At 40.7% G+C, this 27,964-nt stretch overlaps 1 protein-coding gene and 1 long non-coding RNA gene across 17 annotated transcripts; one reads left to right on the top strand and one right to left on the bottom strand.

Moving 5' to 3' along the window:
- LOC128025704 (uncharacterized) lies at positions 1-27,904 on the bottom strand. 16 transcript variants are annotated; one of them, XM_052612196.1, is made up of 16 exons: positions 27,441-27,904; positions 25,954-26,069; positions 23,637-23,793; positions 23,260-23,452; positions 22,977-23,078; positions 20,783-20,884; positions 19,684-19,785; positions 18,506-18,607; positions 15,671-15,772; positions 14,562-14,828; positions 13,293-13,409; positions 10,569-13,029; positions 10,336-10,377; positions 10,139-10,246; positions 7,205-7,318; positions 1-1,796 (listed from the first exon to the last, which is right to left on the bottom strand). In XM_052612196.1, the coding sequence occupies exons 2-16, from the start codon at positions 26,060-26,062 to the stop codon at positions 1,582-1,584; spliced, it is 4,293 nt and encodes a 1,430-aa protein (XP_052468156.1). In that variant the 5' UTR covers positions 26,063-26,069; positions 27,441-27,904; the 3' UTR covers positions 1-1,581. The 16 variants fall into 16 exon arrangements, with proteins under 16 accessions (XP_052468156.1, XP_052468157.1, XP_052468160.1 ...); XM_052612197.1 differs by lacking the exon at positions 27,441-27,904 and adding an exon at positions 27,210-27,431; XM_052612200.1 differs by lacking the exon at positions 20,783-20,884.
- LOC128025745 (uncharacterized) lies at positions 5,646-7,192 on the top strand. Its single transcript, XR_008186211.1, has 3 exons — positions 5,646-5,844; positions 5,979-6,091; positions 6,221-7,192. It is a non-coding gene; the product is annotated as an uncharacterized LOC128025745 (long non-coding RNA).
- Positions 27,905-27,964: the final 60 nt, after the last annotated feature.

Here is a 27,964-nt window from a genome sequence, read left to right on the forward strand (position 1 = left end):
ACAGATTACAAGACATACGGCTTCAAAGACAGTTTTATAACAAAACTGAAATGACCAATTTTATTGTAATGACAAAGTTTATGCCACACAGTTGTCAGTCAATAAACTTTTTATGAAATGATTAAAACAAATTATTAATTTAATGTCTAGGTTTGTACAATCTGCACTCAATGTTTGAACAACATCAGCCTGAACTTTTATGTAAACCCAACAGTTTCTCTTATATAGGCATTGAAATTATATGTTATATTGGACTGCATCCATAATGTCATGTTAACACAAGTTGTTCTTTCCAGTGAAGCCTCAAATTTTGAAATAATGATACAGAGATATTTAAAGAAATGAAAAATCCTTTGAAATATTTAACATATGCCCCACACACTTTCAGTGTTTAGGCCCTAAAATAAATAAATGCATTAAAATAAATAAGAATATATCAATATCCATCCAACATCCACACATCCAACATCCATCCATATATCCAACATCTGTTCAACATCCATCCATCCAACATCTACCCTACATCTATCCAACATCCATCCAGCCATCATCTACCCTACATCCATCCTACATCCATCCTACATCCATCCAACATCCATCCAGCATCCATCCATCCAACATCTACCTTACATCCATCCAACATCCATCCAGCCATCATCTACCCTACATCCATCCTACATCCATCCAACATCCATCCATCCAACATCTACCTTACATCCATCCAACATCCATCCAGCCATCATCTACCCTACATCCATCCAACATCCATCCATCCATCCAACATCTACCCTACATCCATCCATCCATCCAACATCTACCCTACATCCATCCATCCATCATCTACCCTACATTCATCCGACATTCATCCATCCAACATCCATCATCTATCCTACATCCACCCAGCTCTCGAACATCCATCCAACATCCATCCATCCATCCATCCATCCATATGTCCAACATCTATTCAAGATCCATCCATATATCCAACATCCATCCATCAAGCCATCATCTACCCTACATCCATCCATCCAACATCTACCCTACATCCATCCAGCCATCATCTACCCTACATCCATCCATCCAACATCCATCCATCCATCATCTACCCTACATCCATCCAACATCCATCCATCAAACATCTACCCTACATCCATCCAACATCCATCCATCCATCATCTACCCTACATCCATCCAACATCCATCCATCCAACATCTACCCTACATTCATCCAACATCCATCCAGCCATCATCTACCCTACATCCATCCAACATTCATCCATCATCTATCCTACATCCACCCAGCTCTCGAACTTCCATCCAACATCCATCCATCCATCAAACATCTATTCAATATCCATCCAACATCCATCCTACATCCATCAAATAAAAAATTAAATTAAATAAGAACTGTATATTGTATAACTGTATATTTGTAGGCCACTGGACAGCCATAAAACCTGAGCAAACCCCTACAACAACAACAACAACAACAACAACGTTACAACAGAACACAACCAAATACAAAACATTTTAAGATCCTACCTCTAATGTTTTGGTTTTACCTCAGTTCCATTAGGTACACTAGACTTTTCTTCTCAGGGCTGTAATGCGATTTTTAACATAATATTTAACTGCTTTCCAGTCCCTGTTTCTGAGAGCTTGAGGTTCTGCAGTAATACAGCGCTGACACTCTTCTTTACCAGGAACTTGATTCATTACAATAAATCTCCTCAAATGTGTGTCCACTGCAGCACACTCGTCTGGGGTCCAGCTTCTTTTGACGGCCGTTTGTTTTCCTATGTAGGCAAAAAAAAAACAAAAAAAAACATTGTAGGTTTTCTTTTATGAATAAATTTTAATCTTACTTAACCCCGTAAGACCCACTGTTTCAGTATTACAACATTTGTGGTTACTCCCCAAAACCCCTTTTATCTTTTTTTTTATTGTTTGTTTGTTTATACAACCACATCAATATGATCTGTGGGTCCTACATTTTATTACCACCATGTAATTGGATCCAGGATTTGTATACAAAGCCCACCCTTAAGTCAAGAAGTGGCACATCTTACAACTTTCTGATGAAGCAACATCCCTTTGATTTACTGGACTGGATTCATCTTCAAGTAAGTAAAATGCTTGGAATATTTTTTTCTGTTTATTACAGTGTCTATAACAAGGACATATACAGTAAATGTTGAAAATATACCCTACATTTTGTTTGGAGTTTGTTTTATAAATGTTGCAATATTACAATGTTGGATGAGAGTGGCAGTCATAATTGCCCTGTATTTAAGAGGAACATCTTGAGGGGAACTTAAATGAAAATATTCACAACAAATTATACATGATTTAAGCTTTATACCCTTTAGCTTTATATCGGATTACATATTCTATACTGTATTAGAGACTAAAGTTGAAAGATTTATTTCCATATCTAAACATTATAATTTGCTATCACATTCTGCATGACTTTCTAACAAAAAAATTCTGTTTGTGCAAATCTGCCCTTTCTTAGTCTACTGATAAACAAAATGTTCTTATCAATTTATATTCAAAGTGCTTATTATCATTAGGCCTATAACCTTTATTTAACCAGGTCTTTTGCAAGAGACACCTGGCCACACCTGGCCAATCCTCCAAGTTGTGCGGGATGCTCCTGGTGCTTTGTTCTGGCACAGGTGTAAATGTTCATCACTGTTAGATTTTGTTGTAAACTGGATGCTGAATGCATTCCTGTAAGGATTACAATCACAGTCTACTATAGGTGAGCCATTAGGTATAGTGTGACCGGTGAGATGTGTGAATAGGCTGCTTCAGTCCAAAGTGTGAACACATCATAATGAGGCATGTGTGCTATTTGTTTATAGAATGTACATTTGTCTCAAATTTTATCTTTTCATTTCAGAATGCCACCAGCAAGGAGAAATCCTCGGTACAATGTGCACAATGTTAATGGCCATCATCCAAAAAGGAGAAAGTGATGTGGACATCGATTTTGACGACACTGATGCAAGTGATGAAGAATCAGATATTGATGTCTCATGTGGACAAAGAAAACCAAGAACCTACCGATTGTCCAGCTAATGTGAATATTGAGCCCGGGCAATCAAAGAAATACATCAAGCCATATGACAGACGTCACTGATTTCTCTGGTCAAGCTCTCACAGATGATGTCACCTCCCTCCACACACCACTGCAATACTTCCAAAAGTTTGTGTCAGAAGATTTGGTTCAAGCTCTGGCAACAAATACGAATGAGTACAGCATTCAAAATGACGAAAGATCAGTCAACACTAATACAAAAGAAATACAGGCAGCATTGGGTATGTACCTGAGGATGGAACATTACATTTTGTAAACAATTTAACCATGCCAGAGACTGAAAAGAGGGACAAACTCTGGAAACTCAGACCACGGCTTGATTCACTCAGAGAAAACTGCCTGCAGGTGGTACCAGAAGAGCACATTCCATGGACAAGATGATGATACCCTTCAACGGGAAGTTCAGCAGCATCAAGAAGTATATGCAAGGTAATCTACGCTCATGAGGCTTTAAAGTATGGGTGAAAGCTGGAGTCTCAGGGTGTCAGGTGATGACAGGTGAATTTTCAGGTGATGTTGTAATGAAGCTTGCCTCCACATTTCCAAAGGGTCAACACAACAAGATCTAGGCAGACAATTACTTCACCTCCGTTCCACTGGTAGTGAAGCTCCTTGAGCAAGGAATCCATTATGTGGGAAAGGCCAGGCAAGTGCATCTACCCATCTAACTGTAACATTTACATGTGAAGAGCTTGAAGAAGAAGGGCAGAGGAAGCTTTGACCACAGAGTGGAGGGGAAACAACATCTGTGCAGTAAAAATGGTACAACAACAGGGCGGTGACACTTGTGTCATCCTTCGCTGGACCAGAACCTGTTCAGGAGATTCAACACTGGGACAAAGCCGCCAAAACCTACATTGACGTTAGAAAGGCTTCCATTGTGGGCATCTACAATAAATACATGGGAGGTGTGGATTTGTTGGACTCATTTACAGCAAAACACAAGTATGCACTGAAATCCTGGCGGTGGTACATGTACAGTATTGTTCAAAATAATAGCAGTACAATGTGACTAACCAGAATAATCAAGGTTTTTCGTATATTTTTTTATTGCTACGTGGCAAACAAGTTACCAGTAGGTTCAGTAGATTCTCAGAAAACAAATGAGACCCAGCATTCATGATATGCACGCTCTTAAGGCTGTGCAATTGGGCAATTAGTTGAATTAGTTGAAAGGGGTGTGTTCAAAAAAATAGCAGTGTGGCATTCAATCACTGAGGTCATCAATTTTGTGAAGAAACAGGTGTGAATCAGGTGGCCCCTATTTAAGGATGAAGCCAACACTTGTTGAACATGCATTTGAAAGCTGAGGAAAATGGGTCGTTCAAGACATTGTTCAGAAGAACAGCGTACTTTGATTAAAAAGTTGATTAGAGAGGGGAAAACCTATAAAGAGGTGCAAAAAATGATAGGCTGTTCAGCTAAAATGATCTCCAATGCCTTAAAATGGAGAGCAAAACCAGAGAGACGTGGAAGAAAACGGAAGACAACCATCAAAATGGATAGAAGAATAACCAGAATGGCAAAGGCTCAGCCAATGATCACCTCCAGGATGATCAAAGACAGTCTGGAGTTACCTGTAAGTACTGTGACAGTTAGAAGACGTCTGTGTGAAGCTAATCTATTTTCAAGAATCCCCCGCAAAGTCCCTCTGTTAAAAAAAAGGCATGTGCAGAAGAGGTTACAATTTGCCAAAGAACACATCAACTGGCCTAAAGAGAAATGGAGGAACATTTTGTGGACTGATGAGAGTAAAATTTTTCTTTTTGGGTCCAAGGGCCACAGGCAGTTTGTGAGACGACCCCCAAACTCTGAATTCAAGCCACAGTACACAGTGAAGACAGTGAAGCATGGAGGTGCAAGCATCATGATATGGGCATGTTTCTCCTACTATGGTGTTGGGCCTATTTATCGCATACCAGGGATCATGGATCAGTTTGCATATGTTAAAATACTTGAAGAGGTCATGTTGCCCTATGCTGAAGAGGACATGCCCTTGAAATGGTTGTTTCAACAAGACAATGACCCAAAACACACTAGTAAACGGGCAAAGTCTTGGTTCCAAACCAACAAAATTAATGTTATGGAGTGGCCAGCCCAATCTCCAGACCTTAATCCAATTGAGAACTTGTGGGGTGATATCAAAAATGCTGTTTCTGAAGCAAAACCAAGAAATGTGAATGAATTGTGGAATGTTGTTAAAGAATCATGGAGTGGAATAACAGCTGAGAGGTGCCACAAGTTTGTTGACTCCATGCCACACAGATGTCAAGCAGTTTTAAAAAACTGTGGTCATACAACTAAATATTAGTTTAGTGATTCACAGGATTGCTAAAAAAATGTTTGTACAAAATAGTTTTGAGTTTGTACAGTCAAAGGTAGACACTGCTATTTTTTTGAACACACCCCTCTCAACTAATTGCCCAATTGCACAGCCTTAAGAGCGTGCATATCATGAATGCTGGGTCTTGTTTGTTTTCTGAGAATCTACTGAACCTACTGGTAACTTGTTTGCCACATAGCAATAAAAAATATACTAAAAACCTTGATTATTCTGGTTAGTCACATTGTACTGCTATTATTTTGAACAATACTGTACATCTTCTGGCACACAATCACCCTTGCTGTAGTCAACGCCTGGCTCCTCTACAAGCAGCACAGCCTATGCTCTCAGAATGCCAAAGAAGGAGATACTGAACATGAGAAAGTTTGAAGCACAGCTGGCTTCCTCTCTCATTACGGTAATGATCTATTTGTGCCATTTACCTTGCTTGTGATAAATCAGACTGGTATTTGAGATGTACAGAAATTGATACATTTGTTCTTTATATTCTAATCTGGTGGACACAACACTGAAAATACCTCTGTTTTTCAGAGGACAGGAACCATTTCTGGGATTACCACTATAAGTAAAGGTGGACTTCACGCTGAGCACACAGATTTCAGTGGAGAGTGAGAGAACACTGCAGACATTGCACTGTTAACAATGTAAATAAATAAAGTTCTTATTTGATGGAATAAACAACTCTTCATAATAACATGACTGAGATTATAATTCATTTTATACACCGGTTTGGTAAAAAAAAAAAAAAAGCAAATTAATCCTTAATTATGCAGCTTGATGGGCACCTCTTCGGACCTGACGTGCTACCCAGCTACGCAAACGCAGCTAAGTGGATGTACTCTCTTGTGATTGGCCAGAGTGATCACGAGTCTACGGATGTTTGGGTCACATTGCTGAAAGAGTGCATGAATCGGTGGAAAAACCCCAGCCCCCCTGTGCTGCCAGCTTCTCCAAGCCCCGTGCTCCCTCTTTTGCCAAAACCACCCTGAGAACGACCAACAACTGGCTGAAGGAAGAGCTGCAACAGGTTAACGAAAGGCAGAAAGCAACGAAGGAGTGCCTGCTCAGATGCATTCTGTTTAGTTTTGCTTTTTAACTTTATAGTTAACTGTTTTGATTGCATTCTTTTTTCTTTGCGTGTTGTATTTATTAAACTGAGTGGTTTGCAGTGGCTCATTGTACTTCTGACGGCATTACATTATAATTCTGTAAAAGAAACTGCAACAGGATGCTTTTACCCTAAACTCGAGTATAAACACAGACTCTCTCACTTAAAGCAATTTTATTCTTTCTTGCATTTCACAAAATAATAATAATAAAAACAATAATAATGATAATATTTTCTATTTATAAGGCACTTTTAAAAGGTCATTGAATAAAGTCAGCTGCATGTGGAGGTTTGAGTTTTTCAACTGGTCTCTGTACACATCTGTTGTTGGAGGAAATGCAAGCATTTTTCCCTGAGTAACTCCATAAAGTGTTAAAGATTTTTTTTTTTTTTTTTTACATACAACAGACTTCTTATTGATATAAAGGTGATGATGCCAGTCTTTCCCCAACCCTAAAACCTGCGACAATGCAGGCTCACAAGGTCTCTTCCTGCAACAGCTTCTTTCAAGCCACTGTCAGGCTTGTGGCACCAGACAATAAGGAGGGACAGACATATTTCAAGTGTTGAGTCAAGGAAGCAAAGTAAAAGCCCTTAAAAATAAATGAGCAGCTCTGGCCCAAAAGAGAGTGCAAGCCCCAAAGCTTACCTCTCTTTTTTGCAGACACACTTCGGTTTTGGACTTGTGATGTGGAGGAACATTCTTGCAGGGATGACATGCTGACCTCATCTTCTGACCCCTCTTCTCTTGGCATACTGACATCTGGACAAAGAAATAACTTTATTGTAGTATACACTAGGGCTGAAAGATATGGACAAAATTTAATATCTCGAATTATCCTGCCAGATATCTCGATACAATACGATATGACTACGTGTTATTTTGCTAAGCACGACCTGCACAACACGTCACTCTGGTTTACATCGTCTTTTCTGAAACCAAAATACTTCCAAATTATGGAAGATGACTTATGTTTTGGAACCAAGTCATATTCTGCACTGCCACCGGCCGCATTATCTCCCGCACTCATTTTCTTTCTTTCTAATTTATCCGCCGTCTCTGTACAGTGTGCATAGACGTTGGAACAGGGGAACTCTTATTTTTTGAAAATTACTCATTTTCACAGATTCTGCAAAGGGTGCCCAAACTTTTGAGCCCCACTGTGTGTGTGTGTATATATATATATATATATATATAGAATCTGAATTAAAATGTGTTTGATTTAAGCCTACATTTCAAAAATTGTTGTTTTTAAGCCTTTCGCACATATGATCACACAGGTGTAATCAGTCTAGGCTGGTTCCTGGAGCGTACGATCAAGTGCATCACATAACCAACTGAGACAGGCGCGCTCAGAGCTGTCATATATCACAACTTTTCAGTGTTTTCAACCACATACTGTTTATTTTCGGTTTCAAACATATAAATTCACATAAGTACTAAAAAAACAATACATTTAGAGTTTTTAAAATACACACTGATGTCTATGGAAGAGGTAATAATAATCCTTTCCATTATAATTGGACACGTTTTATTCATATCAGAGACACATTGTGTAAGTAACTTCAGTGTTTACATATTCTATTCCCAGTTCACCAGACACTTACTTTTAGGTATTTCAGGAGAAGTGGATGAATTCACGTGTTGTAAACATAGAGGTTGTAAATCAAACAGATCCGATTCTCTGAACTGCGTCTGCGGCACAAACTAACACGGCGGTGCCCATCGCGCATACAGCTCAACTAACGCAATTGTAATAAAGGTGTTTAAACAACAATATACTTCCACTTGCATGTATTTGACCATCGGAATATCAGATATTTCATGCCATAGCTAACACATTTGTGAATATTCTGAATAAAAAAAGAAAAAATGACAAAAGCATATCATCATTCATTCAGCGCTGTTTTTGCTGCAGTGTGTCATGTGACAAGCAATGTCGCGTCACCATGGAAACGCCGCCCCCCCTCTCACAATATAGTTCCCACGTCCCTAGTGTGTGCGCGCTGACTTTAGCGCTGCAGTCAAGGGCACACGTAAAACTGATGTTTGTTGTGACTGCCAGAGTTGTATGCACACAGTGAGTGTGGAGAGGGGAAATCTATATCGTCTATATCGTTGCTTTTTTCGATAGTAATATCTTGAAAGCTCATATCTAGATATAGGTACGATAACGATATATCGTTTAGCCCTAGTATACACTACATGAAATATGTAATAGCCGTCAGTACAGTGGTTGTTTTATTTTATAAAATAATTTAGTATATTCAATTCAATTTTCAATTCAGTTTATTTATATGGCGCCGATTCACAACAGATGCCATCTCAAGGCACTTAACAAGAAGTCAGTATATGGGATTTGTGTCTCTTAAAGAGAGACACAGTTTATTTCATCCCGTCTCCTATCGTCCTAAATTCTTTTCAAGTGACTAGTGATGTGAAAATATTAGTTGTCATGTTAGCCCAGGGATGGGCAACTCCAGTCCTCAAGGGCCACTATTCTGCAGGTCTGAGATGTTTTGCTGCTTCAACACACCTGATTCAAATTAAATAGATCAAACAGCTTGTTGCCAAGCTCTGCGCAATGAATCAGGTGTGCTGCAGCAGGGAAACATCTAAGACCTAAAGGATAGTGGCCCTCAAGCAGTATATTTCCTCATATAGTGTATGGACAACAGACTGTCCCACGCAGTCCACTATTGCTGAAGTAGCTGTGCGGCGAAAAGATTGTATGTTGGACAATATAAGATAAACTGATTTCATCAGGCAGAAAGCAACTGTTTTTACTGACTTTACAAATAGCATTAACGTTTAGGTTAGTGTGCCCTCACCTACTGTTTATAGGTTGCTCCAATCTCACAGAGCAGACTTCACGCAGGGATTGCACGGCTACTCAAACATATTTCCTCCTCAACTGTGTACGAGTACACAGTTACAGCGAGTCGAGTATGAGTACACAGATGAGGAGGAAACATGTCAAAAAGACAAGGCTGTACGAGTTTATTTGATGTCATCTAACCCAATGGCATATGCGTTTGAGCCAGTGATGAGGAGGAGGGTTGAGACCTGTTTTTGCAGAAGTTGAGGGAGCTGCAGCGGCTCCGGACGGAGTTGACAGTGAGGAGAGGGTCGGCAACCCTTTGCAGTGCAAGTGTGGTCACTGCTCAGCAATGCGGACAACCGTGGAGTCTGTTTGCTGCCATGAAGCAGACCAAGTCTGCAGACCTTATCGCGCACATTCCAGATGTTCTGTAGTGACAGGGACGTGTTGGAGTAGCTGTGCTATCCCTGTATGAAGTCCGTGCCGAGAGATTAGAGCAACCTATAAGCAACAGGTGGGTTCATGCTAACCTCAAAGTTAATGTTACTTGTAATTTCAGGCAGTACTGACGCAGTGTTCAGTTTTAAAACTGGGGTTGTGTTTGACTGATTGTGCAGCCTCTGCATCGGACAGGTCTCCTGACAGAGTTGCAGGAGAAAGAGGTGGGTGGGACAAAGGAGGGAGGTGGAGTTGTTGATTTTCAAATTTTTGCAATGTGCTGTGTGAAATGCATGAAAGGTAAGAATTGCGTTCAAGCTCACCGGTGGCAGACACTCCCTGGTTTTGACTTTGTGATGTGGAGGTACATTCTTGCGTGGATGACATGCTGACCTCATCATCTGACCCATCTTCTCCTAGCATACTGACATCTGGAGAGGGAAATAACTTAAGAATACAATACACAAAATATCTAAAACGGATCAATTAGAATCAATTTAGGAACATTGTATACACATACCTTCAATGTCCTCTGCTAAAGGTCCCTCCATGTCAATGGTCTCTAAAATGATAATTGATAAAAAAAAAAATGAGTTTGGAAACTATGGGCAATCTGCAAGAGTATACAACAGTAGTATTATATCTCATCCCGTCACCATTACTGCCCTATGTTTTACATGGTAAATAGTTGTTTTCTGAATGTGGAAGACTAAATGTCATATATTGTGCCTTCAAGAATATAAAGTTAATTACCATTTACATCGACTTGTATTTCATCGAGGCTCTTTCCTTTGTAATCTCCTAGGCGTCCTTGTTCCATTGCCAGAAGGACTTTACTTACTTTGGCTAATTGTAGGGTGCTTTCTGGGAGCCTGTAGTGTTTCCTGTGAACAGCGATATTATGACCAAGGAAGTCTGCCAACTGGTCGAGCTCGGTGGTTTTAAGGTTCAGAACAGTAGACAGGGTAGCAATATGTTTCCTCAGTTGAATTGATGTTAGCGCTTGAGGATTTTTTATGTCTGCACATTCACTGACAAATTGCCTCAAGCAGTCACAAGCCCTGAGGTAATGGTCAGATTGTGGCAATGCAAACAGATATTCATTGTCCTTCAGCACCCCACATTCTTCTCTGCTCTCAGTAAGAGCATCAAGTGATTCTCTCATTGATGGGGTTAGAAGAACAGGAACCTTCCTTCCTCTTTTTCCAACAATTGCTATTCGCACAAAATGCCTGCAGAGCTTCTGCTCAAGCGCTGTGAGGGCCAAATTTACATCTCCCTGTTCCTCTGATGTGTCCTTCGATAAGTATGCAGACAGGCGCATTCGGGACACTTCACCTGCTCTCCGCCGATTAAAAAGCATAACTTGAGTCAGCGTTACTTTTGCAAGTTCCTTCCAATTTGTGGATGAACGATGTTCTTTTAAATCTTTGAGATGTTGCTGCAGTTTTTCTTCTAGATAGCAATGTAGCCTTTGGATATCTTGTGTAAGAGGTAAAAGTTGCGGTGCATTCCATTTGGCCCGGTTAAGCTGGGTTAATGCCTGGCCTGCAATATCAAACCTCCAACTCTCTAAATACAACTGTGCAAACTCCTCAGCATCTTTAATGGTTTCTTTATCTTTCTTTTTCAGTCCTTCAGACTTGATAAACATAGCCAACGAATGCAGGCTGTGCCCTACCTTGCGTGCAAGAGAGGGACATTGGTATATGCCAGTTTCCTCACTGAATCCAGATAGGTTCTTTGCAGCTCTGACAACCTGGGAGTACTGTTCAGGTTTGATGAGTTCTTGAATGGTCTTCACATGTGTGATTTTTTTAGCTTCCAATAAAAGCCTGCCAAGTTCTCTCAGTTTTTGGCGTATATACTGGTGTTGACTGACTATCTTCTCATTCTTTTTGAACAACCTGAAACCATAATTGAGGATGCAGTTGTCTCCTTTAATTGCAACTGCAATCTTGTCCTGAATCATTACACTCAAGAACTTCCAATACGCGTCTGTATATTCCGATGGAGAAGGTTCAGCGAAAGCACACAATGCCTGAACTCTATTTTTACCTGGTTTAGTACTTTCGGGTTTGAAGCTGCAGACCTTGAAATGCCGCCACATCGCTCTTCTTGAGAACAGCCCATAGCAGTGAATGCAATGTGCAAATTTATGTCCCTCTGATTTTTTTCCTGGTTGTTTACATGGGATTAGTTTTCCTTTTTGTGTTTCCAAAACATGACTGTTGTGCTCGAAATTTCCCTTATTTCGTATGTAGTCCAATTGTAGTTTTCTTTCCTTTGAGTTTTTGGGAAAACTGAATGCTTTCGCAACATCCAATTCATCTTGGTGTTTACGCCACAAGTGTCTTGACATTTTCTGGACAAACTTCCTGCAATAAAAGCAGAAATGTTTCTTGTTATAGCTTCTGGATCCATCATCTTTCTTTAAAGTTGGACTGACAATGATATACTGCTCTTCTTCCAGGGGCACTGAAACGTTGTTTTCAGAATATGTTGCGATTTCCTTTTCATTCCCATCAACTCTGCTATTTGGAAATCTTTGTGTGGGATCATGACATCTTTCCAAAAGTCTTCTCTGGCTAAAGTCAAATTGGCTATGACTAGAGGATCTACTTCCACTTTCCCTGGGCTTAGACTTGCTCTGTCTGGAGGACTTGCTTCCACTCTCTCTGGAGGATCTACTTCCACTTTCCCTGGGCTTAGACTTGCTCTGTCTGGAGGACTCGCTTCCACTCTCTCGGGAGGATCTACTTCCACTTTCCCTGGGCTTAGACTTGCTCTGTCTGGAGGACTCGCTTCCACTCTCTCTGGAGGATCTACTTCCACTTTCCCTGGGCTTAGACTTGCTCTGTCTGGAGGACTCGCTTCCACTCTCTCGGGAGGATCTACTTCCACTTTCCCTGGGCTTAGACTTGCTCTGTCTGGAGGACTCGCTTCTACTCTCTCGGGAGGATCTACTTCCACTTTCCCTGGGCTTAGACTTGCTCTGTCTGGAGGACTCGCTTCCACTCTCTCTGGAAGATCTACTTCTCTCTCTGGGCTTAAACTTGCTCTGACTGGATGATGCACCTTTGTTCTTTTTTTCCTTTCCCAGGGTTAATTCCATACTGCTATCACTTTCTGTGCTTTCATCTATGGGATTTGGAATATACTCCTCTTCGCTACCTAAGTTTGAGTCATCCGATTCCATGAGATTCATCTGAATCTTTAAAAACAAACACACATCTGTTAATAACTATTTTTGCAACATTAAATATAAACCTGAATATACTGATTGAACAGGCTCAGGATACTAAATGAAGAAAAATCTGTATGGACCATTTTCGGTACAAGTAAATTTACAAATTATAAGAATCCCCATCAGACTCACTAGCAAGAGCAACAGACATTTTCACAATCATGAAAACACAAAAGAAACACAAAAGAAACACCCCCATCCCCCCCCCCCCCCCAAAAAAAAAGACTTACGGGACGGCAAGACCTTCTTCTCAGCTTCTGTGAATCCCTTTCAGGCTTAAAAAAAGTAGTCTCCTCTGGGCTGTCACTATCATAGAGACTGTGGGTAAAATCTTGTACTCTATCCATCTGCAAAAATGGAGACATGGAGATATTTTGCTGTATGATTGCTGTATTTTTACTTGATAGGGAGACCATTCAGAGGTTGTCAGGTGAGCTAGACACCTATGAAAATTATTGACCAATATTACCCCTCCATCCACCTGCTGAGGCCCATGTCCAAACTGCCTTCCAGGTGGGGTAAACGTTGACAACATTATTAAAAAAAGAGTAACGTTTCAGTTTTCATGCATTTGATTCTTAAATTTAATGACTTCACAGCAAATTATTCATCATAATGATATAGTGCCATTCCCGGCGGCAGTGGCTCAGTGGTTCATGTAGGTTGTCTACAAGCCGGAAGGTTGGTGGTTCAATCCCCGGCTCCACCTGACCAAGTGTGGAGGTGTCCTTGAGCAAGACACCTAACCCCGGCTGCTCCCGACGAGCTGGATGGAGCCTTGAATGGCTGACACTGCAGTCGGTGTGTGAATGAGTGTGTATGGGTGAATGTGAGGCAACTTGTAAAGCGCTTTGGATGGCCATGTGGTCTGTTGAAAGCGCTATATAAATGCAGTCCATTTACCATTTACCATAGACGTGGAACTACTCAAGAGAGAGGGAGAGATTAGTCAGTAATTTACCGAAGTGTCTTCCTCACCTTACAAATGTCTCCCTATCAATTAAAAATCAGCAATCATTTAGAAAAGAAGAGTTGAGCTTCTCTAATAAATGATTACTGATTGATTGTTGGTGATCTCTATTTAATTGATAATTAATGCACCAGGCGAGGAGGAGGACTCGACCGGATTTTGGCAACAGAGACCGGCTGCGGCGTCTGGGAGTGATAGCGTCGGCCTACCAGGGTTTGTCCCGGTATGCTGGCTGACCAGTAGCCTACACCACTGGGCACGTTGTATCTTTTTTTTTTTTTTTAAGCACACACCTGAGCGCTGATCACTGGACATCACTCCTGCAGGTGTTTATGTCAATCCAATATTCAATTTCAAATGAGTCCATTTAGATTCAGATTTTAAAAGCAATCGTTCAAAACAATCGATTCAGGTTCAAAGTGAATGTTTCCCATTCAAATATAAAATTATTCAAATTTGCTTATTAGTGGCACAAAATTTATCACATAAACAAGTTAATTATATTGTTAAAATGTGTTTTGGGGCTTACCATAATGCTTTTTGTGCGTCTCAGTGGTGGAACAAGTTCATCATCCGATTGATTGTTGGAATGGTTGCTTGGAGAAGCCTCATCACAAGTTTCTTTCACAACAGTTTCATCTGAATCGTACAAATGATTTGAAACATCTGGGCCAATATCATTCTGCCCTAAAATGACATCCAGGTGTGGGGTGGGAGGTTCGTTTTCCATACCATCCTCATCAGTTTCATCACTATATGGATAATCAACCAGTGAAAATCCTTGGACAGTAAATACCTAAAAATAAACAAATTCATTAAGTATTGAATTAGAAAGGTTGGCCAAAAAAACATGGCATGGTCTGACTAAAAATCTAAATCCAGAAATATAAACATCAGCCCTTTTAGACAGTCTACAATTATAAATGTTAAAATCAAGAGTACAGCGATACTTTAGTATTACAATACAATCATATAGTTGCCTAAGGAAGACCATTTGGATTGAAACGTTTGTTATTTAGTCAATAAAAAGGTAACTGTGAGCTTTAACCCAGTATGCAGATTTTCTTCTTTTTTCTCCCCAGATGTTACCATAATGCATTAAAAGGTGCTCCACAAGAATGGGACTGGAAAGATGCCAGTGTGTGTTACATTACCTGGCCATTATAACCAAATAAGGTTACCTGACTACTTTAAAGCCCCATGAGCATTGATCCATGGTCCAATTGACCATTACAGGGGATTTCAGTGCATCAAACCAAAATATTTAAAATCAAAATTCAAATAAAAAAAGATTCTTTAAAACATCTAACAGCTCAAATACAGTATACAATTACGAATGTTAAAATCACAGTTGAGGTTATGTCAGGTGTTGCCATAGTGCATTAAAAACAATTACAGTAAGAACTGGACGGAAGGGCCCCACATGGGACAGACTACAGACATATGAGTGTGTAAAGGAGAGACTAGAGAAACAAATGTATTTGGGAGATGGAAGGACCCCATAAGAACATGACTGGAAACATGCCGGTGTGTGTGTGACATTATCTGGCTTTTAACAGCCAATATAAAGCCACTTTAGTAGTAGAACACCACCACATACATGTCAGCATAGATGAATGTGTTTGAATGTACTTTTACCTGTGTGCAGGTCTGATCTGGGTTTGGTCCATCATTTAGCATCTGAGGAACAGGGCTAGTCTCATTCTCTAATGCTGCGGCTGGAGTCTGAAGGCCTTTCACCTGAAATAGACAGACAAGAAGACACTTAGAACTGTATGAAGTAGGGCTGCACGGTATTGGGAAAAAATGACATTGCGATATTTTATTTTTCTGCGATATATATTGCGATATGAAATCGAATCATTTTTTTTCTTACAAACAAAAATGGGGTGAGCACACATTCTCATTTTAAATTATTTAAAAATCAACACTATCGTCTCAAGTGATAAATATGCGCAAGGGAGAGAGAACAAGACAGTGCTTGTGTTGTTTGAAGACTGTGAGCGTGCGGCCGGGGCTCTCTCTCTCTCTCTATGACTCTCTCTCTCTCGCGCACGATCTCTCGCACTCTCTGTTTCTGTCACTCTGTCTCTCTCTCGCGCTCTCTCTATCGCACGCACACTCTCTCTCTCGCGCACGCTCTCTTTCGCGCTCTCTCTCTCTCTCTCACTCGCTCTCTTTCGCGCTCTCTCTCTCTCTCGCTTGCTCTCTCGCGCGCACACGCTCTCTCTCTCTCTCTCTCTCTCTCTCTCTCTCTCTCTCTCTCTCTCTCTCTCTCTCTCTCTCTCTCTCTCTTTCACTCGCTCTCTCTTGCGCTCTCTCTCTCACTCGCTCTCTCTCTCTCTCGCTCTCTCTCTCTCTCTCTCTCTCACTCGCTCTCTCTTGCGCTCTCTCTCTCTCTCTCGCTCGCGCGCATGCACACTCTCGACTGAGAGCATGGACTAAAAAGCAGCTCACGTCTATTCCAGGAGTTTGCAGTGGATCAAATCAAAATATTGCTTTAAAACATCTAACAGCTCAGATACAGTATACAATTACGAATGTTAAAATCACAGTTGAGGTTATGTCAGGTGTTGCCATAGTGCATTAAAAACAATTACAGTAAGAACTGGACGGAAGGGCCCCACATGGGACAGACTACAGACATATGAGTGTGTAAAGGAGAGACTAGAGAAACAAATGTATTTGGAAGATGGAAGGACCCCATAAGAACATGACTGGAAACATGCCGGTGTGTGTGTGACATTATCTGGCTTTTAACAGCCAATATAAAGCCACTTTAGTAGTAGAACACCACCACATACAGTATTGTTCAAAATAATAGCAGTACAATGTGACTAACCAGAATAATCAAGGTTTTTCGTATATTTTTTTATTGCTACGTGGCAAACAAGTTACCAGTAGGTTCAGTAGATTCTCAGAAAACAAATGAGACCCAGCATTCATGATATGCACGCTCTTAAGGCTGTGCAATTGGGCAATTAGTTGAATTAGTTGAAAGGGGTGTGTTCAAAAAAATAGCAGTGTGGCATTCAATCACTGAGGTCATCAATTTTGTGAAGAAACAGGTGTGAATCAGGTGGCCCCTATTTAAGGATGAAGCCAACACTTGTTGAACATGCATTTGAAAGCTGAGGAAAATGGGTCGTTCAAGACATTGTTCAGAAGAACAGCGTACTTTGATTAAAAAGTTGATTAGAGAGGGGAAAACCTATAAAGAGGTGCAAAAAATGATAGGCTGTTCAGCTAAAATTATCTCCAATGCCTTAAAATGGAGAGCAAAACCAGAGAGACGTGGAAGAAAACGGAAGACAACCATCAAAATGGATAGAAGAATAACCAGAATGGCAAAGGCTCAGCCAATGATCACCTCCAGGATGATCAAAGACAGTCTGGAGTTAGCTGTAAGTACTGTGACAGTTAGAAGACGTCTGTGTGAAGCTAATCTATTTTCAAGAATCCCCCGCAAAGTCCCTCTGTTAAAAAAAAGGCATGTGCAGAAGAGGTTACAATTTGCCAAAGAACACATCAACTGGCCTAAAGAGAAATGGAGGAACATTTTGTGGACTGATGAGAGTAAAATTGTTCTTTTTGGGTCCAAGGGCCACAGGCAGTTTGTGAGACGACCCCCAAACTCTGAATTCAAGCCACAGTACACAGTGAAGACAGTGAAGCATGGAGGTGCAAGCATCATGATATGGGCATGTTTCTCCTACTATGGTGTTGGGCCTATTTATCGCATACCAGGGATCATGGATCAGTTTGCATATGTTAAAATACTTGAAGAGGTCATGTTGCCCTATGCTGAAGAGGACATGCCCTTGAATGGTTGTTTCAACAAGACAATGACCCAAAACACACTAGTAAACGGGCAAAGTCTTGGTTCCAAACCAACAAAATTAATGTTATGGAGTGGCCAGCCCAATCTCCAGACCTTAATCCAATTGAGAACTTGTGGGGTGATATCAAAAATGCTGTTTCTGAAGCAAAACCAAGAAATGTGAATGAATTGTGGAATGTTGTTAAAGAATCATGGAGTGGAATAACAGCTGAGAGGTGCCACAAGTTTGTTGACTCCATGCCACACAGATGTCAAGCAGTTTTAAAAAACTGTGGTCATACAACTAAATATTAGTTTAGTGATTCACAGGATTGCTAAATCCCAGAAAAAAAAAATGTTTGTACAAAATAGTTTTGAGTTTGTACAGTCAAAGGTAGACACTGCTATTTTTTTGAACACACCCCTTTCAACTAATTGCCCAATTGCACAGCCTTAAGAGCGTGCATATCATGAATGCTGGGTCTTGTTTGTTTTCTGACAATCTACTGAACCTACTGGTAACTTGTTTGCCACGTAGCAATAAAAAATATACGAAAAACCTTGATTATTCTGGTTAGTCACATTGTACTGCTATTATTTTGAACAATACTGTACATGTCAGCATAGATGAATGTGTTTGAATGTACTTTTACCTGTGTGCAGGTCTGATCTGGGTTTGGTCCATCATTTAGCATCTGAGGAACAGGGCTAGTCTCATTCTCTAATGCTGCGGCTGGAGTCTGAAGGCCTTTCACCTGAAATAGACAGACAAGAAGACACTTAGAACTGTATGAAGTAGGGCTGCACGGTATTGGGAAAAAATGACATTGCGATATTTTATTTTTCTGCGATATATATTGCGATATGAAATCGAATCATTTTTTTTCTTACAAACAAAAATGGGGTGAGCACACATTCTCATTTTAAATGATTTAAAAATCAACACTATCGTCTCAAGTGATAAATATGCGCAAGGGAGAGAGAACAAGACAGTGCTTGTGTTGTTTGAAGACTGTGAGCGTGCGGCCGGGGCTCTCTCTCTCTCTCTATGACTCTCTCTCTCTCGCGCACGATCTCTCGCACTCTCTGTTTCTGTCACTCTGTCTCTCTCTCGCGCTCTCTCTATCGCACGCACACTCTCTCTCTCGCGCACGCTCTCTTTCGCGCTCTCTCTCTCTCTCACTCGCTCTCTTTCGCGCTCTCTCTCTCTCTCGCTTGCTCTCTCGCGCGCACACGCTCTCTCTCTCTCTCTCTCTCTCTCTCTCTCTCTCTCTCTCTCTCTCTCTCTCTCTCTCTCTCTCTTGCGCTCTCTCTCTCACTCGCTCTCTCTCTCTCTCTCTCTCTCTCTCTCTCTCTCTCACTCGCTCTCTCTTGCGCTCTCTCTCTCTCTCTCGCTCGCGCGCATGCACACTCTCGACTGAGAGCATGGACTAAAAAGCAGCTCACGTCTATTCCAGGAGTTTGCAGTGGATCAAATCAAAATATTGCTTTAAAACATCTAACAGCTCAGATACAGTATACAATTACGAATGTTAAAATCACAGTTGAGGTTATGTCAGGTGTTGCCATAGTGCATTAAAAACAATTACAGTAAGAACTGGACGGAAGGGCCCCACATGGGACAGACTACAGACATATGAGTGTGTAAAGGAGAGACTAGAGAAACAAATGTATTTGGAAGATGGAAGGACCCCATAAGAACATGACTGGAAACATGCCGGTGTGTGTGTGACATTATCTGGCTTTTAACAGCCAATATAAAGCCACTTTAGTAGTAGAACACCACCACATACATGTCAGCATAGATGAATGTGTTTGAATGTACTTTTACCTGTGTGCAGGTCTGATCTGGGTTTGGTCCATCATTTAGCATCTGAGGAACAGGGCTAGTCTCATTCTCTAATGCTGCGGCTGGAGTCTGAAGGCCTTTCACCTGAAATAGACAGACAAGAAGACACTTAGAACTGTATGAAGTAGGGCTGCACGGTATTGGGAAAAAATGACATTGCGATATTTTATTTTTCTGCGATATATATTGCGATATGAAATCGAATAAATGTTTTTCTTACAAACAAAAATGGGGTGAGCACACATTCTCATTTTAAATGATTTAAACATCAACACTATCGTCTCAAGTGATAAATATGCGCGAGGGAGAGAGAGCAAGACAGTGCTTGTGTTGTTTGAAGACTGTGAGCGTGCGGCCGGGGCTCTCTCTCTCTCTCGCGCTTTCTCGCGCTTTCTCTCTCGCGCGCACGCACACTCTCTCTCTCGGGCGCGGACGCACACTATCACGCAAGCTCTCTCTCGCGCTCTCTCTTTCTGTCGCTCTGTCTCTCTCGCGCTCTCTCTCTCGCTCGCGCACGCACACTCTATCGCGCAAGCTCTCTCTCTCTCTCTCACACTCGCTCTCTCTTGCGCTCTCTCTCTCACTCGCTCTCTCTCTCTCTCTCTCTCTCACTCGCTCTCTCTTGCGCTCTCTCTCTCTCTCTCGCTCGCGCGCATGCACACTCTCGACTGAGAGCATGGACTAAAAAGCAGCTCACGTCTATTCCAGGAGTTTGCAGTGGATCAAATCAAAATATTGCTTTAAACATCTAACAGCTCAGATACAGTATACAATTACGAATGTTAAAATCACAGTTGAGGTTATGTCAGGTGTTGCCATAGTGCATTAAAAACAATTACAGTAAGAACTGGACGGAAGGGCCCCACATGGGACAGACTACAGACATATGAGTGTGTAAAGGAGAGACTAGAGAAACAAATGTATTTGGGAGATGGAAGGACCCCATAAGAACATGACTGGAAACATGCCGGTGTGTGTGTGACATTATCTGGCTTTTAACAGCCAATATAAAGCCACTTTAGTAGTAGAACACCACCACATACATGTCAGCATAGATGAATGTGTTTGAATGTACTTTTACCTGTGTGCAGGTCTGATCTGGGTTTGGTCCATCATTTAGCATCTGAGGAACAGGGCTAGTCTCATTCTCTAATGCTGCGGCTGGAGTCTGAAGGCCTTTCACCTGAAATAGACAGACAAGAAGACACTTAGAACTGTATGAAGTAGGGCTGCACGGTATTGGGAAAAAATGACATTGCGATATTTTATTTTTCTGCGATATATATTGCGATATGAAATCTAATCAAATTTTGGGGTGAGCACACTTACATTCTCATTTTAAATGATTTAAACATCAACACTATCGTGTCAAGTGATTAATATGCGCGAGGGAGAGAGAGCAAGACAGTGCTTGTTAGGGGTGTCACGATTTCGATTTTAAATCGAAATCGATCGAAATTAAGTCACAGTCTCAAACTTCGAATTAAAAAATGGAATCGTCGATTCTGCCACGCCCCCATGTTGTATGACGGCAAATCAATGACTAAAATAACCGAGCATACAACTGATGCTGGCGCGCGCGCTATATGGCTTCCGCGAGAGGAAAACTGAATCGGATGCGAAGAAACAGGAGCCCGTGAGCTCATTTCAAACTCTCGCGTGCGCGACATGTACTCTGCGCGCAATACAAGCCCTCGCGCGCGCATGCTCATTCCCCACATCCTCGCGCTCGATCATCTCACCTCTGCTCGCGCGAACAATTTTATTTTTGTCAGTCGTGGGGCGGAGCTTGCTGTTTTAGTTGTTATCTCAAATGTCATCGGTTATTCCCCTTTTCCTAAAGTCAGTATTCGACGCCTGTTAGAAAATGATTAATAATTCACTTGACTTGACCCATGACTTCATCAGTGGACCAGATACATGTGAGTAATCATTTATTTTGCTTGTTTAATTTATTTTTGTCTTTAATGTAATTTAATGCATTGTTTATAGAGTAGATCTTTTGTAGATACTTGATTAACTGGAATTCTTCTGATTGCTAGTGATTGCAGTCTTGTAATAAGAGATACACATATTTTACAGACTGTAATGATGCACACACACACAAACACACATACATACATATATATATATATATATATATAAATCTAAATCTAAATGAATGACAGCGAAGTGTTTAACAAGTGTTTTATCTTTCATCTTTTAAATAGATACATCGTTATATCTTTTGTGAATAAGACTACACTTACAAAAGAGAAACTGGATGGCAGTTTATTTTAAGTTTTCAATTGACTAAAGATATAAGTTATTGTTACATTATGTTGTTTATAAAAGTTTAAAATTTGACAGTGTAGTGTGGTACATTGCAAACAAAGGTCAGATATTATATTGCATAAAAGTCTAGTTTGAAAAATGACAATCTGTGCTTTAAAAAGAATAAATGTAAAAATCGAGAATCGAATCGAACCGTGAGCTTAGAATCGAAAATGCAATCGAATCGAGGATTTGGAGAATCGTGACACCCCTAGTGCTTGTGTTGTTTGAAGACTGTGAGCGTGCGGCCGGGGCTCTCTCTCTCTCTCTATGACTCTCTCTCTCTCTCGCGCACGATCTCTCTCTCGCATGCGCGCATACACACACACACTCTCTCTCTCTATCGCACACACTCTCTATCGCCCACACTCTCTATCGCGCAAGCTCTCTCTTGCGCTCTCTCTCTCTCTCTCTCTCGCTCGCGCGCATACACACACACACTCTCTCTCTCTATCGCACACACTCTCTATCGCGCAAGCTCTCTCGCGCTCTCTCTCTCTCTCTCTCTCTCTCTCTCTCTCGCTCGCTCGCGCGCATGCACACTCTCGACTGAGAGCATGGACTAAAAAGCAGCTCACGTCTATTCCAGGAGTTTGCAGTGGATCAAATCAAAATATTGCTTTAAACATCTAACAGCTCAGATACAGTATACAATTACGAATGTTAAAATCACAGTTGAGGCCATGTCAGGTGTTGCCATAGTGCATTAAAAACAATTACAGTAAGAACTGGACGGAAGGGCCCCACATGGGACAGACTACAGACATATGAGTGTGTAAAGGAGAGACTAGAGAAACAAATGTATTTGGGAGATGGAAGGACCCCATAAGAACATGACTGGAAACATGCCGGTGTGTGTGTGACATTATCTGGCTTTTAACAGCCAATATAAAGCCACTTTAGTAGTAGAACACCACCACATACATGTCAGCATAGATGAATGTGTTTGAATGTACTTTTACCTGTGTGCAGGTCTGATCTGGGTTTGGTCCATCATTTAGCATCTGAGGAACAGGGCTAGTCTCATTCTCTAATGCTGCGGCTGGAGCTTGGTTTTTTTTCAACTGGATTGCAGATAAAGAAGAACTCATTTTAACACACATCACAGATCAAAGATTAAACGCATTTCCATAGACAGTAAAGAGTAATATTGGAAACATGGTTAATATTGGAGAAATACAAAATTTGCTCTTGCAACAAAATTTTTTAAAAAAGAAATCTCTATACTTAATCTAACCAATTCACCTTACTGCGCCAAGGCCATTTTGAATCGCCATAGTTGTAATCAATTTCATCTCCTATTTCTATTTTCTTCAGAGAAAAAAGGCACAAATGTGGTTTGTCGTCAACTATGATTTTTTTCATAACGCAATTTGGATTTTTGTGGTTGTCATTGACCAATCTTCCGAGAGATCCATCTTCTTCAGATGCATCCAGGCTGAAAAGTATCAGAAAAATGGTAAAAGTTTTACATCTTTTTAAAAGTTTTATTGAAAGAGTTATTTTCAAAAGAATTTAAGAGTTTTTGTGCTTAATTCATTAATCAAGTATTAAACCCTTGTTTCAGGGTTAACTTGTAATTTCTCTAAATCAATACAAAACATCCATCTTTCAATGTTTACCATAAGTGATGATTCTGCCACTGAAAGTCAAAGAGAAATGTGCTTTCAATCTCTGAGTATTTTCTTGACTTGCATTCCACCTGTGTGAGGAGTTTACCCCTGTACTCCAACACGAAGTCCCCGGGTTCAATGGGGTGTGTGGCAAACACTCCTCTTCCTACAATAATATATAATAATTAAACATTTCATTCTGGGACTCAAAAAGAGATACTACAGTATTTTCAAAGTGAGGTTGAGGTTCTTGCGTCTAGTAAGTGTATTACCCGCAGACAATGCTCAGCACTCTCCCAGTTGTGATACTCTACAGGTAAAGTGCTTTTTTGAACAGACTTTATGTGGCCAAAGAATGTTTTTGATGCATACCCATCCACATCAATGCATCACTGAGGTCCTGTCTATGCTCCGTTCGGTTCCCTTAAAGGAGTCATGACCTGTAATATTCACTTTTCCACGAGAATCAATGTATGTTATGATTGCCTAACGATTATACACTGGCCGGGAAGCCGATATTTAAAAGTGAAGCATTTGTTTACCCCTGGGTTCGTAAACCAGCCCACGTGCACGCGCACTCAAATACGAGATTTTAATACCATATATGGACACCGCAGACCTATGGTGCAGGAAGCCCGCCCTGCCCCTCTCCCCCTCATATTCAGTCTCGAAAGATGCAGAAATGTAGTGCAAATGTGAGTTGCTCTGTTGTTGACTGTCAGAATCAGCATGTAACTTAAATGTGTATTCTCTCCCAAGAACGGACCAAGCTGTCAGGGACCAGTGGATTAAATTCATTTTTAATGACGCGGTTCCTACAACCCTTCCCACTGGCTTAAAGTTAGGTGTCTGTGCTAATCATTTTACGCTGGAATCGTTCACAAATTTGAATGTCTAAAAAAACCACAACGTGAAACAAGGCAAGAACACCACATGATAGCAAACGTTGATCTCAAATACCACTGTAAACTGATAAAAAAAAAAAAGTAGACTAAAGCCCTATTTGGACGGGACTAGTTTTCTAAACTACGTTTGAGTTTCGATTCTTACCACCTGAAGTCTTTGATTTTCATGTACCAATTCGGACGGGACTATCTCTGTGTTTATTACAGAGGTGGGAGGGTCTGATTTGTGCATCTGGGCGTCACAGAGATCACGCGCTCTGTATGCGTGCATTTAATTCATTCAGAATGATTGCCTTAGTATTATTACACAATAAATACTAAATGGCTAGTATAACAAAACCATGTTAATGTGTGGTTCCTTTAGTTTAACTTGGTTCCCTTTTTTTATTTTATTAAATGTAATTAAAACATTGTGTAACTGAGTACATAAATGAACGTGAGTAATCTTACCTGATGCTGATATTACAATAGCCGGTATTAACAGTTTACGCGATCTTGCTCTTGATTTATTATTTTTTATTATTATTTATTTGCCGCTAAGCAAATATATCAAACATGCACGCGTAAGAGCATCTACGGTAATTCACGTTGGCCAAAACACACAAGGACAGTGTTGTGAAATAAAATATCACCGGCAATCACAGACATTCGCATTCGGACGGGATTAGTTTTCTCAGAGGATCACTGAGTTTGCTGAAAAACGGTAGGTAATTTGCTCTGGAATTATCACAGAGGTTGTGTGAGAAAAACACAGACGTGGCAGATTCGGACGGGATTAAAATCACCAAGTAAATCTCCGTTAATGTAATCTACATTAAATAAAAGGTATAATGTATGTCTCAGTCAAACTGATTGTCTTTACCATTCAGAGAAATCTTGATGTAGACGTCCTTCCATCGACTTCCTTTACATCTTTAAGGGTCAGAGGAGCTCTGTGTTTATTTTTTTCCACTTTTCTTTTTTAGAAGGGCCTGAAAGACTATAATAGAGCGTGGGTATCCAAGGTAATACTAGGTTATGACTGTTTTAAACTGAGAGTGCCGTGTACCATTTAGTGCAGGTAACACCAGTGAAGCGTAAGAACATCATGCAACTTACTCAAAACCGAAATTCATAACCTCTAACCGACGTAATTTTCCCATGTCAGTTATTTTGGCTTTTTAAATCCTGTTAACACTTCCCCCTTAAAAGCATACTAGCACGTGTGTAGACACATGACTCTGCCCCGTCCAGTCAGTGGCATAAAAGCAAAGCGATGTGAGCCTTGCGTCTTCACTAAACTTTGTCAGTTGTATTTGTTTTATGGTTTGGACATTCAAGTGATTAGATGATCGGATGTGTATTATATCGATCTACCATGTTACCATGTTACCATGCTTTTGAAATGCACAAGTTGTGTCAAGGAATCTTCTGCAACTTACCTTTGTAATGGTCAATGAATCTCGGCATAAACCCATCCTTGTCAGTGCAAGACAGAATGTATGTCTTTGCATCATCTATAGGCTTTTTCCTCATCCTCCTTGTGGACATAATGGCCCTGTGAAAATAATTGTAATTTGTATTTAGTCAAGGCAAATCTCACAAAAAGGTTTTTGAAAAATAGCAAGTCACAAAAAAAAAATTATTATGTAAAATAAATAAATAAACAGACATTCATACAAACACATAGACGCCGCTACAGCTGTGTAATGAGCTTTGCTATTGTTTAACATCAAACACGGGCTAATGAAATATGCAAATTCTGAAATGTGCACACTGAAAGCTGACTGAGCCTGTTGAAGCGGAGAAGTTAACTTGTTAGATGATAACCATGTTGTGCTGCACAGACACTCAGTAATCAATTTAAACTAGGGCTGTCAAACTTAACTTCTGGTACAGCAGCATGGCGGCGCTGCCACATGACCATTGACTGACATATGCAGCATCACATCCTTCCTCATACATAGGTGCTTGGATTGTTATGGGGGGTCCAGGGTAGGCCGGTACCACCCAGACAAAAAGCTTGGTGAAAACTTCCCTTAGAAGTATCTTGCTACATTTGTTGATCAGTTGATCAGTCACAGTGATGCTCTGAAATTTAAGAATGTGTTTTTATTTGTAAAAAATGTGTTTATATATATATATATATATATAAATAATGATGTTGAGATAAGATGCTAAAATGGCAAGCATCACTTCACATTGTCTCGGACATGGAAAACTGAGAGCAGGAAAGATTTTTCACTAAATACTTTGCATTTTGCGAGTTTTATTGAACAATTATGTGACCAAAACATCCACAACTGAATTGCTACAGCTATATTTCTGTAATTGCAAAGTAAATTTGGAAAAACTCGAAGGTGGTCTTTTCTATTATTTTCCCTCAACTGTCCTGCTCTAACAAACCAGCTGCGGGTAGTATGAGTAACTTAACTCGAAAACGGCACCGTAGCTTCAGTCCTGCCTTAGCTTCTGGCTAACCTCCATCTGCCCTGTCTTGCTCACAATTCACAACCGATTCCACCTTTAACGATACGACTTCACTGCACCCCGTCTCTGTCCCGCTGTCATGTCCGTGGTGACGTTATTAAGGTTATGCCAACTGCTAATAGTAATATTATGTCGCTAACGTTAGCTACATGGCAGCTAAACGAGGTATATAACGCCATCACGATATAACGCCAAAATATGAACTCACCATAAAAACCTCACAATTCACAACCAACTCCACTTTTAACGACAGGACTTCACTGCACCCCGTCTCTGCCCCGCTGTCATGTCCGTGGTGACATGCTATTAGGTTAAGCTAACTGCTAATAGTAATATTATGTCGCTAACGTTAGCTACAATGCAGCCAAAAGAGGTAGGAAAAATCACGATATACTGTAACGACAAAATAAACTCACCATGAAAACCATGCCTAGCTTACCTGTTGCATCAGAGGTCGGTATTTGTAAAAATATTCAGATTTTCAACCACTCCGTCTTCTTCTGTCTTCAATCTTCAATCCTTGAAGTCATCTTCTTCTTCTACTTCTTCTTCTTGTGCAATTTCCGCAGTTTTCCTTACTTTCGCGCCTAATTATACAGTGCAGTAATTTCATTGGCCAAAGGTTTCAGATTCCCGCGGTGTGTATTTGAATTCGCGGGAAGTGTATATCCTGACTTCCGGTTAAAAAAAGGCTCGACCATACACACCTTCACACACTTACCCACTTTTTGCTACCTTACGGGCCACTTTTTAGAGATGAAAAAAAAAGCAATGGTAGCATCAGGGGAAGCTGCTGAGCTTATTTTAATTGAAATCGGATTGGGGCCCACCATTTTGGGCCCCACTCCGATTTTGGAACTCCTTAGGTGGATGTGCTCCCACCGATGGGAACCCACACCGACGTAAATGTTAGTACACACACACAGACACACACACACACACACACACAGAGACACACACAGA

Source organism: Carassius gibelio, chromosome A12, assembly GCF_023724105.1.
Source record: "Carassius gibelio isolate Cgi1373 ecotype wild population from Czech Republic chromosome A12, carGib1.2-hapl.c, whole genome shotgun sequence".
NCBI lineage: Eukaryota > Metazoa > Chordata > Actinopteri > Cypriniformes > Cyprinidae > Carassius > Carassius gibelio.